This window comes from Mustela erminea, chromosome 4 (assembly GCF_009829155.1).
Source record: "Mustela erminea isolate mMusErm1 chromosome 4, mMusErm1.Pri, whole genome shotgun sequence".
Classification (NCBI taxonomy): domain Eukaryota; kingdom Metazoa; phylum Chordata; class Mammalia; order Carnivora; family Mustelidae; genus Mustela; species Mustela erminea.
In genome coordinates, this window is record NC_045617.1 from 69,416,196 (window position 1) to 69,435,569 (window position 19,374).

General features: G+C 37.7%; 1 protein-coding gene across 1 annotated transcript in view; it reads right to left on the reverse strand.

The window, feature by feature from the left end:
• ENPP3 (ectonucleotide pyrophosphatase/phosphodiesterase 3) overlaps nt 1-19,374 on the reverse strand; it is a 75,224-nt gene that overhangs the window by 41,304 nt on the left and 14,546 nt on the right. The window contains exons 6-11 of the mRNA XM_032339505.1: nt 14,828-14,925; nt 6,842-6,921; nt 3,735-3,854; nt 3,100-3,209; nt 1,778-1,843; nt 1,001-1,073 (exon numbers count right to left, since the gene is read on the reverse strand). Coding sequence (XP_032195396.1) covers nt 1,001-1,073; nt 1,778-1,843; nt 3,100-3,209; nt 3,735-3,854; nt 6,842-6,921; nt 14,828-14,925 — 547 coding nt within the window. The remainder of the gene's footprint in view (nt 1-1,000; nt 1,074-1,777; nt 1,844-3,099; nt 3,210-3,734; nt 3,855-6,841; nt 6,922-14,827; nt 14,926-19,374) is intronic.

A 19,374-nucleotide genomic window follows, 5' to 3' on the forward strand; every position in this document is an offset into this window, starting at 1 on the left:
ACTTGAGCTGGATCTTGTATAAGGAATCATTTTGGTTTAATGGGAAAAAGTAAGAAGGACATTTCTGATAAACCACAAAGTCAGGGTGCCAGAATAAACATGTTTGTATTCCAACAGAGGACAATTATTACATTAAGTTTCTGTGAAGCAGGAAAATGCCATACTCATGGAGGCCTCCACAGCTTTACATTATGTCCAGGACAACAGAGTCTTCAGTGGATTTCGAAGGACAGATGACTCTATTTTTTTTTAAGTAATACTTAAGGCTTACATTCCCGTAGTAAAAATGTAGCATAATGGCTTAGATAATGACAAAACTAGAATTTAAACATCGACTTCAGTGCTCCTGGGTGGCTCCGTTGGTTAAGCAACTGCCTTCAGCTAAGGTCATGATCCTGGAGTCCCAGGATTGAGTCCTACATTGAGTCCCACATTGAACTCCCTGCAGGGAGTCTGCTTCTCCCTCTGACCCTCCTCACTCTCATGCTCTCTCTCAAATAAAATAAAAACCTTTAAAAAAAAAAAAGTCAACTTCAATAATACAGGCCAAGGAGGAGAGGAAGAACTCTGCCTGAGGCACTAGCATATTAAGTCCGATTATAAGGATCTTATGAATGGAAAAAAGGGCATGACGAGACAGCTGGGTAGTCCACCACGGACTTGTAGGTGACTTAGCTTGGAATGAGTGGCATTACCATGTGGAACTGGCAGGCAGTATCTAGCCTTGCTGCTTCCACTGTATGAAATAACAGTGCAGCATCTAAGTCCCCAGCAAATGCCTATCAAATGAATCACGATGTAGTGTAGCAAATAAAGCAGGTATCTTTTTTCCTAGACTTTTTAATTTTGTTATGGTTTAACAAGGTAGACATCCTTTTAGACTGCTCACTATTCTTAATGTTTGTATCAAATACATATTATTTAGTGGGAATTCAAGAATATTTTACGTTGTGGGTTAGGGCTAGATCATTTTACATTTTGTTCAGTCAAACACACTTACTTTGCCACTGACTGGCCCACTGTTATGTCCTTCAGAATCAGGCTCTTCCACATAGATGGTATAAAAATCAGGCCTAGGGGTAAAAGGGAAATGAAGAAAGCCATTATCAGCTTGGAATAAACTTGCAGGTTGGATTTGGGAAGTGTATACGTTTAAAACTTGGTGGCAATTTCCTTCTCTTCCTCTGGCCTCTTTCTCTTGGTCCAAGCCCAGTGGTCCCGCTTGGCCCCAGCACGAAGTTCTTCTACCAGGAAGTCAGTGAGACCTTCATGGGTATGAGTGGGGCTCTGACTCGTTTAGGAAAATCTGCCTTGCTCTTGCTGCTGAGTCCTCTCTCACTGTGCCCAGGCCTTTATTATTTCCCACCCTCTTTCAGCCCACTCTTTGTTCTAACATTCTCCTTCTTTCTTTAAATGTCTGGTTTCTGCTGACTTGTTGCTTCTTGCAGGATGCTGACTCCAAGCCTTTGCTGGGGTCTTGCTCTGGCACCTCCGGCTCCCTGAGTCTGTCCTCATAACAAAGGTTCCTATCTGCTCTCCATTCTGCCTCCAGGCTGTATCTGGTTCTGTGATACTTGCCTCCACTCTCTGTTACTGACTCTATCTCTATTGCCCCATAATGCCCATCATATTCTCAAGAGCAAATAATTCTTAAAAATTTCTTAAAAAAAAAAGAAATCCAAGTTTCTTTCAGAAATGGTCATTTGCAGTAAAGAAATAATTTCATATTATACCCATGAGTATCTCAATAGGACAGTACTCTGATACTAGATAATACCTTTTAGCTTTGGGCAGGTCCAGCCATTTTAACAAGGTAAAGATCCTTTCTTCATATGGGATACTTCTGAAGAGGAAAAAATAATTTTCAAAAATTAATCAAATTAGAAATAATTCCATTATATTCCTACTCAGGAAGACAGGTTGATATTTTTAGATATCCATTTTGTGTTCAAAATACTGAAGGGGACTCAGTATTACTCAAAGGGATGCCTGTTTTCAATAATTATATAGAGATATATTTGTCTCAATATAAATTAAATGTATATTATTCTCTTTCCTTTCCTTCTTATCCTTCCCTCCTGCAGTTTTCCAACTAAAAAGACCATTAATTATTATCCATTCATCTGATTTATTTTTATTTACTTCATTCATTTATACATTTATGTTACATTGAGCATCTACTGTCACACACTATTAGTTCAATTTCAACAAAACTTATTAGTGGGTAAACCAAAGATGCTTTCCTTTCTAGAGATGACATTCTAGTGAAGACAAACATTCTAGTGAAGACAAAAATAGATCTGATACACAAATAAATTATATAGTGTATCACAAGGTGACAAGTGTTATATAGAAAAGAAAACACTATAGCACAGTAAGGGCACTACAAAACGAGGGTGGGGATGGTTTGGAGTTTGAAATCTTTGTTTGATCAGACCAAGACAATACTGGGAAAGTAATTTTTGTGCAACAGCCTGAAAGCAGTGAGGGAACAGGCTGTACAGATACATGGAGTGAATTATCTCAGGCAGAGGGAACAATCAGCACAAAGGCCCTAAGTAGAGCAAGCCAGGTGTGTCAAGGCCCACCCAGGAGGTCAGAACCTGGTAGTGGGAGAGGAAATCTGAGACACAGGGGGTTGGTTAGGGCCATACCAATAGGGCCCTGCAGGTTTCTACTGTGAATGGGACAGGCAGCCATGGAAGTTTTTGGTGCAAAGAAGTGTCCTAAGTGGACATGTTTTTTTTTTAAGTTACCATGCTGGTTGGTGGATTAAGAGTAGATGATAGGAGACAAAAATAGAAGCAGGGAAATGTGCAAAGAGGCAAGTGCAGTAATATAGGCAAAAAGACAATGGTAGCTCCAACCACAGCAGTAATGCTGGAAATAATAGAAAGTTCTCAGACTGCATATATTTTGAATTATAGCCCCAAGAATTTACTGACAGACCAGATGAGGGTTGTAAGAGAGAGGAATCAATGATGACTTCAAGATTTTTGACCCAAACAACTGGAAAAATAGAATTACTATCAAGCTTAAGACCAAAAATGTCCTAATCATGGCTGCATAGGTGGATCATCTCTGCAAACACTTCACTACCTGTTGTATATCTTATATATGGAAGGAAAGGACCCATTGACAGCCACATCTGATCCAGGCCAAAAGAAGCTACCAGCTTTTAAACCTTGATACATTGCTGTCAGCCAGATCTATAAGAAGAAAAAATTTAAGATAAGTGAAGAGAATAATTAGTGTAGAACTGGTAGGAATGGTGCCATTTTTTAAAATTAAACAGTATTGACAGTTGCAAAATTTAATTACCAGGGATCTACCTCAAAAATCAAAAACATATTAAGGCAGTTAGAAAGATCTTTTCCTTCCCCAAATTGGTGAAATTGTACAGTTTCTCCTTCCCTTTTAAAGATCATAAAACAGAATCGGGGCGGGGGCATTAACAGAAAATCCTTAGAGAAGTTTCTACATTGATATGTAGAATCTTCATGATTCAATGAATCTTGGATTCACTGATATGAATCCAAGTTTCAAAAGAAGGCAAGTTAGGTGAGCAATCATACATATTTAGAAGATTTCAATTATACGTGGTGAAATACCTTCCCACCACCCTCCACCCTTAGAAATTAGAAAGATAATGCAAAAGTGGAGAGGGAAGTATGATCCACTGTCACACTGAAGAATGGAGATTATTTTGGAGTCACATGTAGAATGCTACATACTGGTTGTCCTTGCCACCAAGCGGGATTATTTTTCTCCTTTGATGAAAGTGAAAAATTCAAGTTGAGGTTTACATCGTACATGTTATTGTCGATGATGCCATGGGATTCTGGATATAATCCCTAAAATGATCATTTCAAAAACTATTTAGAATAAAATGATGTATCAATAAAACACAGTTAAATTGAAATAGCGTAAGATCTATAACTCAGGTCTTGGAAAGATGTCGTATACCTTTCAAAATAAAACCTCTGGGTCTGAACCCAAATACCAAATATATATCTGTGTGTGTGTTTGTGTGTGTGTGTATGTACATACATAGGTATTGGTGTTAGTATAGGTGTAGGTGTAGGTATAAGTATAAGTATTTATACATATGTGTAGCTATTCTGGCTCTACCATAGTCTAGAGAAGAAAATGAATGACATTAGGCAGATGGCTTGTGCTGATGATGTTAATACAACTCATATGTGATTAATTACTGTATATGAAAGTTTCCTGTATTATAATAATGATCAGCCACTGGTTATATTGGCAAAAATAGCCAGAAATGTACTACTTGGAAGCTTTTAAGTATCAAGTATCTTGGGTAAGGGGGTTAAATGTGTTACCAGCTCTTTAGAATGGACCCTGCCTAGTCTCTAACCATCTTCCTTTTCACCCATCAATCAATCCAGTAATTCTTACAATACGATCACACATATTTCTTTATTCTATACATTTCACTGAATGCCCATGATAGCTCATGCATTTATAACCACTTTTAGGTAGATTAATTTAGAGATATTCCTTCAGAACACAGAATACATATATACAGTAAGTTATTAGCACTTATGTATAACCCTTTATATATATATGTTATATGTGTGTTTATATATAATATATGTATATTTATGTATGTGTCCATAGGTACATTCAATCCTTTTTTTATTGAAACATAGTTGACCTACTATGTAATAGCAGTTTCGGGTGTAGAACATAGTGACATGACAATTCTATTCAAGTGTACAACATAGTGATCTGACAATTCTATACATTACACTATGTCTACCATGGTAACTGTAGTTGCCATCTGTCACCGTACATTATGATCTTATTGTTCACTATACTCCTCATGCTGTATTCTTCATCCCTGTGACTTATAACTGGAAGCTTGTATCTCTAAATCCCCCCACTTATTTTATTAATCCCCCCAACTCCCTCCCTTCTGGCAACCACCACTTTGTACTCTGTTATTTCTGATCTTGTTTCTGTTATTTTGGCTTTTGCTTGTTATTTGTTCATTTGTTTTGGTTTTTAGACTTCCCGTATAAGTAAAATCATAGCGTATTTGTCTTTCTCTGTCTGACTTATTTCACTTGGCATAATACCCTGTAGGTTTATCCACGTTGTCACAAATGGCAAAATATCATTATTTTTTATAGATGAGTAATAGTCCCCATATACCGTACACAGTGCAATATTACTCACCCACCAAAAAAAGAAACCTTGCCATTTGCAACAGACACTTAAATACTTCTGTAACTTGGCTATTGTTGTAAATAATACTGCAACAAACATAGGAGTGTATGTCTTTTCACTTTAGTGCTTTCATTTTCTTTGTTTCTTTCTTTCCAGATCATATGGTATTTCTATTTTTAATTGTTTGCAGAAACTCCATATCGTTTTCCACAGTGACTGCACCTATTTACATTCCTACCAACAGTGAATGAAGTTTCCTTGTCCTCCACACACTCGCTGACATTTGTTATTTCTTGTCATTTTGATACTAGCCATCCTGGCAGGCATACGGTAGTATCTCATTTGGTTTTTATTGCATTTCCTTGTTGTCTCTAGTAATTACGTTCTACAAAGTTGCTGCAAACACTGAATTAGTGAATACTGAACCACTACCCTTAGAGAAAATTTAAGGATAGGTTCCTGCAAGCTTCTAGTCATAAGACTTTTGCCTGCTGACCAATACATAATCTTGTTTTTGTTTAAAGATACCTTATGTACCCTAGGTTATTGGTTCGCTATAACTCAGGCCTGAATGAAACTTATCTAACACACATGTATCTTCTCTATGAGGCACATCACAGCCATTTTGCTTTTAGGAACACCAGACAGTGCTTCAGCACTACGTTGAAGGGCTATTTTAAGCAGCAATTTAAAAATCAACAAAAAGCACAAACATGTAAAAACTATGACACTAAACAGGCAGTAGACTGTAGAAACAATACTAGTTTACTGTTATGAGAGTTACCATATGAAAGACAGAGTGTCGCCTTGGTAGACCTCAGGGGGGAGTATGTGAGCTATGAAATTTGAGTATTTAGGAAAATCTGCAAGTATATGTATGTATATATGCACACATGTGTATAAATGTTTGTGTATGTGTGCATAAATTACATATTACTTAAGAGTTAAAATTTAAATATTATACTGTTCCACAGCAATTAAAGTGTAAGTGCAAAGCAATAAATAAAAAGTAATAAAGTAATAAAGACACAAATATCTTTGTGTCTGGAAGTAATACAAACATAATATCCTTCGGTAATAAAGGTTGAGGTGAAGGACTCCTTAAGATGTGTTCTAGATCTATAAAAGTTATATAATTTTCTTTTGAGTTCATTTTGATCATTTCACTTATTTTTTATCATACCTGAGAACTCACTCGCTTCACCTGCTTTATCTAAAGAGATCTAGCCAGCATGAATTTATTTGAAACAGAAGGCTTTGTCAAGTTAATACAATGAAAAGATTAGGAAAAAAAGAAATTTCCTACATCAAAGTGGCTGTCCCCACACATACCTACATTTCCCAGCAGACCTTCAGATAAATGGAGGCAAATCCAAAGATCAAAAGGAGAATGGTATTTCTCATCTCTGAGAAGCTATCCTAGCTAGTCACACAGGTGAATTAGCCTATTGCTGGGACATTCAGTCATACTTCACACCTCAGTGCACTGGACTGGCCTTGCAATGAGACGCTACCTCCTAGCCTGAATGAAGCCATGAACTTGTGAAACATGTAGCATGGGGATCAGCCACTTCCTACCTCAGTGGGTCTGTGGTGACCAGTTGCCTGTCTATGGGCTATCTGACTTGCCACTGGGCCGAGCACTTACCGTGACAATCGTGTAATGATTTGGGAAGGTTTTGGTTGGATAGACAGCTCTCATGTATTTTGAATGAATTCCACATGTTTCTGCAACAAAGCACAACAAGAGATTAAGAAGCTGCCATGCTCACAAAACCCTATTTGTAGTAGCTGTGGTGGCAGCAGCTCTCCGGACCCAGGAAGCCCACAGCCCCAAAGGTGAGAGCCTGGGCTTCTTGGTGGGAGACAGAGGGGACCTTGGCCCCCATCAACAATGAGGACCCCCCACCACCATATTGGACTGACTCTAACTCAAAAAACCCCCAGAGCTACCAGCTGGGTTGAGGGAAGGGATCCATCATATTGTTCAGAAGCACCACCTCCCTCCCCTAAATCAGGCTGAGAAGGAACCACCCAGCTCTTACCTCTGCCTGGTTGTTTTTCTTTCCCATCCCAGGTTATTTTTCACCTACCCTCTAGCCCCTACCTCTGAAGCCATTTTATAAACTATCATGTGCCACCCGAGACTCCAGTAAAAAAAAAACAGGCTTTCCCCATGGGGTGGGGGGTAGAATTATTTTTTTCCTCAGAAGGTTATTTTTATAAATAAAAACTTAAACATAAAATTTTCCAGAGAAATAAAAAACTAAGAGTGGATTAATCCACTAAGAGTGGATTAAAAATGGAAAGAGGTCGAATTCTGACGTCTACAATTCCTCCATCCCAAGGAATGTCAGTTTTTAGTAGAGAAGTGAGTCAAACAAAGGGTCTACATTTTTCTGTAAAGACCTGATAATAGATATATTGGGCTTTGCAAATCCATATGGTCTGTTGAGGCCCAAAAGCATCCACAGGCACTATGTGAAAAAATGAGCATGGCTGTCCTCCAATAAAAATTAATGGATGTTGAAATTTGAATTTCACATAATTTGTACCTGTCACAAAGTATTCTCTTCTTTTCCCCCCAACCATTTAAGAATGTAAAACAATTCTTACCATTTAACAGACCACACAGAAACAGAGTGGGCCACATTTTGACCACGGGCCACAGCTTGCTGACCCCTCAGCTAAGCATACCCTAAATTATATACTACCACCAGCTTTGTTTTTCCTGCTCCCCTCCTTCTGAACCAGATCATTAGGATGAGAATTTCTAGATCACATTTGCGTCTCAGCTAATGGTTCTTAAATGACAATATTCAATAAGACAAAAGTCAACACAACTATCCAGGCAACTGAGAAGGATTTGACTTGTATCGAGAGCATAAACCCATGTCATGCAGTAACATTACCAAATGAGCTAACTTTACTACTCATTATTTTTACTACAGTTTCCATCGGATCACTACAGTTTCCTGTGATCTGTTTTCCACAAAGCATGGCATCAATATTGCTTTCAAATGTTCTGTTGTTTTTGGTCTGTGCAATGACCCTGCTGAAGAAGGTCAGAACCATTACAACATTGCTGTTCCCTCTGCAACAGTGACTTGCGAAAAATTTCCCATACCCAAATCCTGTCAGCTCAAATTCTACAAGAAAGCTTCACCATTATTGATTCTATATAGGTGAAAAAATAAAGCAAAAATGATTACTGTAAAGCAAGTTACAAACTTAGCAGCTGGAAATAATGAATGTTTGCTCAAATAGCCTTGGAGTTGTTCCGATATGCAGTGTTCCCAATATGGAAATTTCATATCAGGATGACCTCCTTCAGAACCTCCTTGGGCTACGTATCAAGTTTACTAAATAGGACTCTGGTAGGAATGGAAGGGTAAGAGGAAGGTGAAGAAAAGGGAGCTCAATCAATCAATCAATCAATCTACATTTGTGGTTGGCATCCCAAGTGGTTCTGATGTACCTAAGTTTGAGGTATGCCTTGCAATTTGGTTCCTAAGTTTAATTAAAGATTAGAATAATCTTTTTCTTCTTTTTTTAGTCAATACTACCTACAAATAAATCTCAACCTCAGAGAAAGGTACATGTATTATTGTTAGGAAGTCATATGGTTTAAGAAAATAAAATGAGACCCAATTGATTATACAATGAAAAGAATTTAAGTAGGGGAAAAAACATACAAAATAAACAGAAATACAAAGTCAGTTTCTGTTTTTATTTCCTTCAAACATGGGTAACGTAATTAAACCCTTACATGCCTAAAGGCACGGAGTATAAAATAAAATATAAACTAAGCTACTGGTAATGGAAGGACATGACACCTCCCTCTTGAGAATGTCCCAAATAGGCCACACCTGCTGACTATCCATGACTCAGACTACCATTTGGATCACTGGACTTTGAACCAGAGCTGCTGTAGAACAGCTCACAGAAAGCAAACTCTTCTACAACTGTTTCATCTAGAATTTAACAATCTAAATTAAAGCTAAAAGAGTAATTCTGGAAGGACACACAATAAACCAATAATAGTCGCTTCTTTAAAGATAAGCTAGAAATCAGGAAAGAGTTTTATTGTTTGTTGGCTGGTTGTTGTTTTTCTATTATATACGTATTTTTCCCTACTATATACATTTTAATATTGTTTTTCAAAGTTTATCATTTGTATAATTTGTTCCTTAAAAAAACTTTTTAAAAAGGATGTACCAACCAAAAAAATCTGAAAATATAAATGGAATAAACACATACCCCCAGTAACTATAAACTGTAAGGAGCAGAAAACTAAATGGATGAGTAGGGGAACAGCTGACAGATGTAGCAAAAGCAATACTCGGATGGAAGTGTATAGCAAGAAACACCTACGTTAAAAAAGAACTTTTAAATAAACAACCTTACTTTCTACCCCAAGGGACTAGGAAAAGAACAAAAGGAACCCAAGGTCAGCAGAAGGAAGGAGACAATAAAGATTACAGCAGACATAAATAAAATAAATAATAGAAAAATAATTTTAAAAATTTCAAAAACTAAACTTGGTTTTTTGAAAAGATAAAATTAATAAACCTTTAGCTAGACTACACCTTTCAAAAGAAAAAAGCCTAAGATTAGAAGACTTTGCTGCTGAATTCCATCAAACATTTAAAGAAGAATTAATTTCAATCATTCTTAAACTCTTCCAAAACATTAAAAAAAAAATACCCAAACTCATTTTACGAGGATGGTGTTACCCTGATTCAAAGCCAGACAAAGACACCATAAGGAAAGGAAACTACAGGAAAATACGCTTGAGGAACATAGATGCAAAAATCTTAATGTGATATACCACATTAATATAATACAGCATAAAAATCACATGATCATATCTCAACAGATGCAGAAAAAACATTTGATAAAATTCGATACCCTTTCATGATAAAAACTCTCAACAAACTAGAAATGGAGGGATAATAAAGGCCATCTCTGGAAAGTCCACAGCTAACATCATACTCCACAATGAAAAACCAAGCTTTTCCAGTAAGATACTGGAGCCTTTCATATACCACAAACAATAACTAACTCAAAATGAGCTAAAGACTCAAATATAAGGCCTGAAACTGTTAAAGTCTTAGAACAAAAGAGGAGGAAAGATTCATGACACTGTTTAAGTAATGATTTCATGAATATGATACCAAGAGCACAAACAACAAAAGCAAAAATAGACTAGCAGGACTATATCAAACTAAAAAGCTTTTGTGCAACAGGGAAAACCATCAACAGAAACAACATATGGAATGGAAGAAAATATTTACAAATTGTGTATCTGATAAGGAATTGATTCCTAAAATATATAATGAATTCTTACAACTCTAGAAAAAAAAAATAACCCACTTAAAAATGCACTAAGGGTTTGAATAAACATTTCTCTGAAGAAGACCTATAAATGACCAATACATAAGGAAAACATGATCAGGGATGCCTAGGTGGCTCAGTTGGTTAAGCATCTGCTTTCATCTCAGGCCATGATCCTAGGTTCCTGGATCGAGTCCCGCATTAGGCTCCTTGCACAGCAGGGAGCTTGCTTCTCCCTCTGCCTGCCGCTCACCCTGCTTGTGCACACTGTCTCTTTTTCTTTGACAAATAAATAAAATATTTTTTAAAAAAGAGGTACAATGTCACTAAATATCATGAAAATGCAAATCAAAATCACAATGAGTTATCACTGCACACCTGTTAGGATGGCTATTATCAGAAACACAAAAGACGAATGTTGGCAAGGGCATGGAGAAGGTGCAATTTTTAACTTTTATTTTATGTTATGTCACCATAGAGTACATCATCAGTTTTTGATGTAGTGTTCCATTATTCATTGTTTGTGTATAATACCCAGTGTTCCATGCAAACATGCCCTCCTTAATACCTATCATTGCCCTAACCCATCCTTCAACCCCCTCCCCTCTAAAACCCTCACTCAGTCTCTTTCCCAGAGTTCATAGTCTGTCATAGTTCATGTCCCCCTCTGATTTGTCCCCTTCATTTTTCCCTTCTTTCTCCTAATGTCTCCATGCCATTTCTCATGCTCCACAAATAGGTGAAACCATGTAATAATTGACTTTCTCTGCTTAACTTATTTCACTTAGCATAATCTCCTCCAATCCCATGCATGATGATGCAAAACCTGGGTATTCATCCTTTCTGATGCCTGAGTAATATATGGACGATATCTTCTTTATCCATTCCTTTGTTGAAGGGCACCTCTGATCTTTCCACACTTTGGCTATTGTGGGCATTGCTGCTATGAACACTGGGATGCATATGGCCCTTCTTTTCACTACATCTGTATCTTTGGGATAAATACCCCAAAAATGAAATTGCTGGGTCATAGGGTAGCTCTATTTTTAATTTTTTGAGGAATCTCCACACTGTTTTCCGAAGTAGCCGCACCAACTTGCATTCCCACCAACAGCGTAGGAAGGTTCCCCTTTCTCCACATCCTCTCCAACATTAGTTGTTTCTTGCCTTGTCAATTTTTGCATTTCTAACTGGTGTAAGGTGGTATCTCAATTTGAAATTCCCTGGAGGCTAGAGATGATGAACATTTTTTCATGTGTCCGTTAGACATTTGCAGGTCTTCTTTGGAGAATTGTCTGTTCATATCTTCTGCCCATTTTTTGACTTGTTATTTGTTTTTTGGGTGTTAAGTTCGAGAAGTTCTTTATAGAACTTGGATATCGGCCCCTTGTCTGTAGTGCCATTTGCAAATATCTTTACCCATTCTGTGGGTTGCCTGTTTGTTTTGTTGACTGTTTCCTTTGCTGTGCAGAAGTTTTTTTATTTTGATGAAGTCCCAAAAGTTCACTTTTGCCTTTGTTTCCTTTGCCTTTGGAGATGTGTTTTGAAAGAAGTTGCTGTGGCCAATGTCAAAGAGGCTACTGCCTACGTTCTCTAGGATTTTGATGGATTCCTGTCTCACATTGAGGTCTTTCATCCATTTAGAGTTTATCTTTGTGTATGATGTAAGCAAATGGTTAAGTTCAACCTCTGTATGCTGATGATGAGATAATATAGCCACTGTAGAAAACAGTATGAAGGTTTCTCAAATCATTAAAAATACAACTACACTATGATCCAGCAATCCTACTTCCAGATGTTTATCCAAAAGAACTGAGATCAAGATCTTGAAGAGCTATTAATACTCTCATGTTCAACATAACAGCATTCACAATAGCCAAGATGTAGAAACAATCCAAATATCCATCGACAGATAAATGCATTTTTAAGTGTAATATATAATAATGCATTTCAGCCTTAAAAAAAAGAAGGAAATTCTACAATGTACAACCATATAGATGAACCTTGAGGATATTAAAAAAAGACAAATATACATGATTCCACTTACATGAGACATCTAAAAGATTCAAACTCATAGAAGCAAAGAATAGAAGGGTGGTTGCTAGGGTCTGTGGGGAGGAGAAAGTGGTGAGTTGCTTATCAGTAGGTATAAAATTTCATTTACATGAGATGAATAAATTCTAGAGATCTGCTATAAAACACTGGGCCTATAGATAACAATATTGCATTCTATATTTAAAAGTCTATTAAGTGGCTAGGTCTCATGTTAAGTGTTTTTACCAAAATAAATTTAAAAAGAAGAGGAGGAGGGGTCAGACAGATAAAGGCATCTGGAGAATTTGTTCTGTCATTTATGAATTTTAAACTTGGTAACTTGGTAACTCTAATCTTTAAAACTCAGCAAAGGTTGCCTGCTAAATACACCTGTTCTACTAGTCTTAGTCTATCCCCAGTTTCTCACTCAACTTTCAGGAAACCTGACTTAAGCCAAATCACCTCTCTCCTACTTGACAGTTTCCTGTTCTTGGGCCGCACTCCTTTTTTTTTCCTGCTCCCACCCACACAGACAAGACAATGACCTTACCTCCTCACTGGAGTTGAGTCTGAGTCCTTTTAACCATCACAAATCTGACTCATGGTGCTGTGTGGTATTAGCTCATGTCAGTTTCAATGACCACTGTCACTGTCACCCAACCCAGGGGGCTTGATGGGTTACTGGAGATGGGGTACTAGAAGGTTCAAAGTGATGCCTGTTGTCATATACCTCACCTCAAGCCTACCATTTGCAGGAGGTACTAATCCTAAGTCTAATCACATGTACTCTCAATGAGGCCTCCTGAAAGCTAACAGCCCATTTTGCCTTGGTAGGCCCAGTTAGTGATGTCTACACATTGAAAGGATCAAAATCTTGTCTGCGTGACTTAAAAAATACATATTAAACCTTAAAAGGGAACACTCTCTATGGCCCAATATTTCACTGGTGTCACTTCCAACTCCGAGTGGGATGAGCAAATCAAGTAATTCTACTTCAAAAGGGGTTCGGCTAAATTCTCTTTGGATACAGAATTTGATATCCAGCTCATCAATGAAAATGCAGATAAGGAAATAAAAAGTGTGGGAAATATTAATTAATTTTCTGGGACAAAGAAACTCAGCGTTTCAATGGCAAGCACTGAATTTGGAACCAGTTCTGTCAGAATCCCAAACTCTCCATGTTTTTGCTAAGGCTCTATCTCAGAGAGTGGAGAAAAGCTGAAGCAACAAAGCACCTTGTGTTAGAGGGGGAAGCAGTCCAAAATGGGGTTTCAGAGCTGGAATAAACAGTAGAAATCGTTAGCACTAACCCTCTCATTTTACAAGTGAGGATACTGAGACCCAGACAAGGGAATGGACTTACTCAGGCTCAAATAGTTATTTTTAATAATTTGTAGAAAAACAAAAAGAGACACCAGTAAAATTGTGATAAACTTTGAGACTCTTGGAAGCAAAAGAGGGCCTGGCAGAAGGGGGACAAAAGAAAGAATGGGTAGGGAAGCCTATAGACCCAGGAGCCAGCCCTCTGGCCCTAACTGATTCTTCTTAGCTCTGTGTCCTTAGGTACTTGATTTCTCTTTATTAATAACCTTATAACATCATATGAGGACCAACTTTCCTGAATAGAAGTGTAACATCCTGCTTAAGATGACAATAAGACCAATAATCATAATAGTACCTTAAAGACATTCAGTGTGCACTACATTTATGTTCTCACAGTAGTCCCAACAGGTAGGAAGTGGCCATTTTACAACTCAAGAGAATGGGCACCAGTAGGTGAGGTAAGCTTGCCCATGCTCTCACAGCTAATAAGCAGTGGAGCCAGTTTCCAGGCAGTTTACTTCTGGAATCAGACATAGATACTGGACCTTTTGCCTTCTGGAACACTGGTACGTGCTGGCTCTGTTATGCACTCAGGCTCCTTCAGGATCCTGTCCTTGCTGGTCACGTTGCTAAGACCCAGGACCCAAGTCTGACAAACACCGCTTGCGAGACAGTGTATGTGAACAGATTTCCATAGGATGGAACTGACATTCAAATACAAAACAAATCACAATAAACAAAAAGGTGAATGGGTTACAAAAAAAAGGAGGAGCCTAGAAGTATGAAAATAGTTACTGTGAGTGGTAAATTCCTCAGGATCTTCAGAGGAGCTGAGAGAAGCCAAATGACTAATAAGGAAGGTCAGGAAGGAAGGTACCCATCTACAAATTGGCTAACTATTGTCCTTACCCTTGTGTGCCTATGGTTGTGGAAGACTTACTCAGTTTATTAATATTAGGTATGAGGGTGTGCCATGTCTGCAAATATTCAGCTCTAAATCCATCCATGGAAAACAAAATAACTGGTGGTAGTTCAAATCTGAAAATGGAAAACAAAATATTAGTCTATTATTTTGATTGTAAAAAAAAAGAAAGACACTTTGCTGTACTACTTACAATTCTCTAAATTAGAAAATCCTTAGAAAGTACGGTAAGAAAACAATCCTGGGTTATTTTTTTTTTCTTTTTAAAAATTGTTATCTCTTGGGGCACCCGCATGGCTCAGTTGGTTAAGTGGCTGCCTTCAGCTGAGATCGTGATCCCCAGAGTCCCAGGATTAAGCCCCACATGGGGATCCCCTGCTCAACGGAAAAGTTTGCTTCTCCCTCTGACCCCCCCCCCATCTCGTGCTCTCGCACTCTCTCTCAAATAAATCTTTAAAAACAATTTAGAAATAAAAATTGTTATCTCCCTTAAGCATCAGTTCTTCCAGTGTGTAAGGAACCTCTAATTAGCTGCTAGTAATGACAGCAGGTCAGGAATCCCTTAGCTTCAGTCTTTAGCATCTATTGAACCCTAAGCAGTTACTTGAACTCTCATTAACGCTGTCCTGACCCACTCACCTAATACTTCAGAATCACTACCACAGAACATTAGTATCATTGCGTTACCTCAAATACATTTGGTATTTTACAGTGGTAAGTATACATGGAGCTTATTAATTGCAATTTTTCAACAGAGGTCAATATCATGCGAGCATTATATTAATAAAACATGCCCAGAGATGGGGCTGTTAACCTCAGACCTTTCACGGACTTGAGTTTGCTAAGAGTCAAGAGTTATGGCTACTGGGACGCCTGGGTGGCTCAGTTGGTTGGACGACTGCCTTCGGCTCAGGTCATGATCCCGGAGTCCCGGGATCGAGTCCCACATAGGTCTCCCAGCTCCACGGGGAGTCTGCTTCTCTCTCTGACCTTCTCGCTCATGTTCTCTCTCACTGTCTCTCTCTCAAATAAATAAATAAAATCTTTAAAAAAAAAAAAAAAAAAAAAAGAGTTATGGCTACTGAATTCAAGGCTCAAACTCAAAATCTGTTGAGGTTCTAATTCTATTGTATTTCGGATATAAGTATGATATGAAATTTAGGAACTCTACAGCTTATGAGGTTATTATTTTAAAGTGCTATGCTTTTGATTCTCTATCTAATATCGCACTAGATTAGTATTAACATCAAAAGCATTACAATCTTTTTTTTAATATCCATATTTAAGCTAAAGTGATGGAAGGTTAGCTCTTAGGATATAGCCAGAGGTTGTCTTTTCTTCGTTTCATTTTTTTTCACTTTTAAAATTTTACTTGTATATAATTTATATACAGACATACCCACACACACATTTCACAGATGTATAGTTTGATAAATGTTTCCTAATTTCCTAACTGAACTCCACTGTGAACTTTATCACCCAAATCAAGAAACAGAATACCAGCACCCTAGAATCCTCTCCTCGGGCTCCTTTCCACTTAACAGCTTCTGCAAACCACACCCCCACCAAGGGTGAGCAGAACCTTGACCTCAAACAAATAGATTTGTATTTACATGCCAGGATACACCCTGTATCCTGTATCCTGGCATGACTGGCATGACTGGCTTTTTTTTACTGAACATTATGTTTGAGATTAATTCATACTGTTACGTGGAGCTGTAGATCATTCATTCTCATGGCTGTCTTGTATTCCAGTGAATGAATAAACCACAACTTAGTCATCCTACTGTTGCTGGACATTTAGGTAATTTCCACTTTGGAGCTATTAGTAATAGAAGCTATAAACACCAACATTTGTTTTAAATTCCAAATACACTGCATGCAACTAATAATGTGAGGCTCATATTTCACTTTAGATGTGAATTTTAAATTTTTATACAGGGGGGATTGGGTGGTTGGGTGATGGACATAGGTGAGGGTGAGTGCTGGGTGTTACGGACCTGTCCCCTTGAAACAAATAAAAAACATTATATTTTAAGTTAATTTAAAATTGTTTAAATTAAAAACAAATTTTTAAACAAAAACACACTTTTCCAAGAAACTTGATTGGAATTGTCCTTAAAAATTCTGATGAATATCCAATATTATTATGGAGAAAATTCTGAATGCTAATATAAACTATTTCTTTAAAGATTTATTTATTTTAGAGAAAGATTGAAAGAGTGTGTGAATAGAGGGAGGGGCAGAGGGAAAGAGAGAGAGAGAGAAACTCAAACAGACTTCCTGCTGAGCATAGAACCTGATGTGGGGCTCACCCACTACCCATGAGATTGTGACCTGAACTGAAATCAAGAGTCTGACACTCAACTGACTGAGCTACCTGGAAGCCCCTAATAAAAACTATTAATAAGAAAAATAATTTCTATGTTTTTCAAGGTGCTGGGTAAAGCTATAAAAATATCACCCTGGCCATCTAATTCCACATTGTAAGAGAAACTGAGGAGAATCTGGAGGACAGGTCTATATGGTTTCCCAGAATACACATTTACTGTAGAATTCATTTAACAAATATTTGAGTCAGACATTATACTAGGTATAGAAAATAAAGGCATGAAGGGATTACAGCCCTAACCTAGGGGATGAAATTGAGAAGTAAACAGGAGTGGTTAAGGGTTAGATTTGATTACACAATGCTACTCAACTACATAGGGAATGTCAGATTTGATCTTTGTAAGGTTAAGAACAGACACATGAACTTGGCCCTAAAGAACGAATAGAAATAGTATGAAAAGAGAATGGGACCAATGTGTTAATCAGAAAAAAAAGTATGCTGTGCAAAAGCCCCTGTGAGAGATATGGTACATACACACAGTAACATTTATGAGTCTCAAAATCACTGGATTAAGAAAAACAACACAAGGGAACATATGGAATGATTCCATTTATATGAAATTCTAGAACAGGAATCTATGGTGACAGATATTAGTACATGACTCATCTTTCTGAGGTGATGAAAATATTCCTTATCTTGAAAATATTCCTTATCTTGGAAAATATTCCTTTATCTCTGGGTTATATGGGTTTCTGGATTTCCAAATCTTATTATACTGTAAACATAAATGTGAACCTTTCAATATACAGATTATATCTCAAAACAAAATGGAAAATTAAGATTGTTTTAACTACAATATATAGAAAACTCATCAAGAAGTTCAAGCAGTGCAGGGGCGCCTGGGTGGGTCAGTGGGTTGGTTAAGCCTGTCTTTGGCTCAGGTCATGATCTCAGGGTCCTGGGATTGAGTCCCGCATCAGGCTCTCTGCTCAGTGGGGAACCTGCTTTCCTCCTCTCTCTCTGCCTGCCTCTCTGCCTACTTGTGATCTCTCTCCCTCTGTGACACAGCAGAGCCCGACATGGGGCTCTATCCCAGGACCCTGGAATCATGACCTGAGCTGAAGGCAGAGGCTTAGCCCACTGAGCCACCCAGGCGCCCCAATAAATAAAGCCTTTAAAACAGAAGAATTTCAAATAGTGCATTACAATTTGCATTGGAAATACTTATTTTTCATAAATTCATTAGCATAGGGCTGTTAAAACTTTTATATTCATAAATATGCCATCAAAATAACCTTGCAGCTTAAAAACAAGGTCAGACATCTAAGGGATCAAGATGTTGACTTCTCACATGAAATCTTCTGAACTTGGCTTATGATTATGATAATGATTTTTACAGCTACTAATACTATTTTTATAGAGGAAGCTCAGAGAATTGACTAGAGCAAAGATACTCAAATATCCATTTTATTTTAATTTTTTTGCTCTTCTACCCAGAAGCCACTGAACAGGGCAGCTGGATCTGGGGATTGGGAAACCAAAGTCACATGGTACAAAAACAGACAGTATCCACACACATTCTTTAAATAAAATAATACTATCTAAAAATGACTCCACCAATACTTTCTGTCACCAGATATTCCATTTTTCTTTATCTCACCATCTTCCTTCCCCTCCTTGGGCCAAAAGAATGAAGTTGGTAAAGGGCAGAAGGGGCAACTGGACAGGAAATCCACCCTGACTGAGAGATGATGTGGGGCGTGTTTCCAGAACTGGGAAAAGTCCAGCACCAGCCATTATAAATATGTGGAGGAGATGTGCGGGAGGGTTGCCTCATGCGTTCCTTACTCATGTACAAGTGATAAAGTCCTTATCCACTTTCCCTTGTGAGGCCTTCAATGGACAAACTTTCCTTTTCCTCAGTGAATATCAATTCAAAGTTCCAGGATGTCAATAGGAAAGATTCTGCATGGAGAATTCAGATCTAAATCCTAATCCTGACCAGAGGACCTTGAGAATGTTAGTATTTAATATTTCACCTATTTTTGTCATTTTTATAAGACATGAATGTAAACAATTAATTAAAATTGCTTTTGTAAACAACGATGTGAACAAAAGTCCAAGTTTGAAGCCACCAGGAGTCCTACTAGTTGGTTAGGTGTATTGGCTTTTTTGGTTTTGTTTTCCTTTTAAAGAGTTTATTTATTTATGTGTGAGAGAGAGACAGAGGATG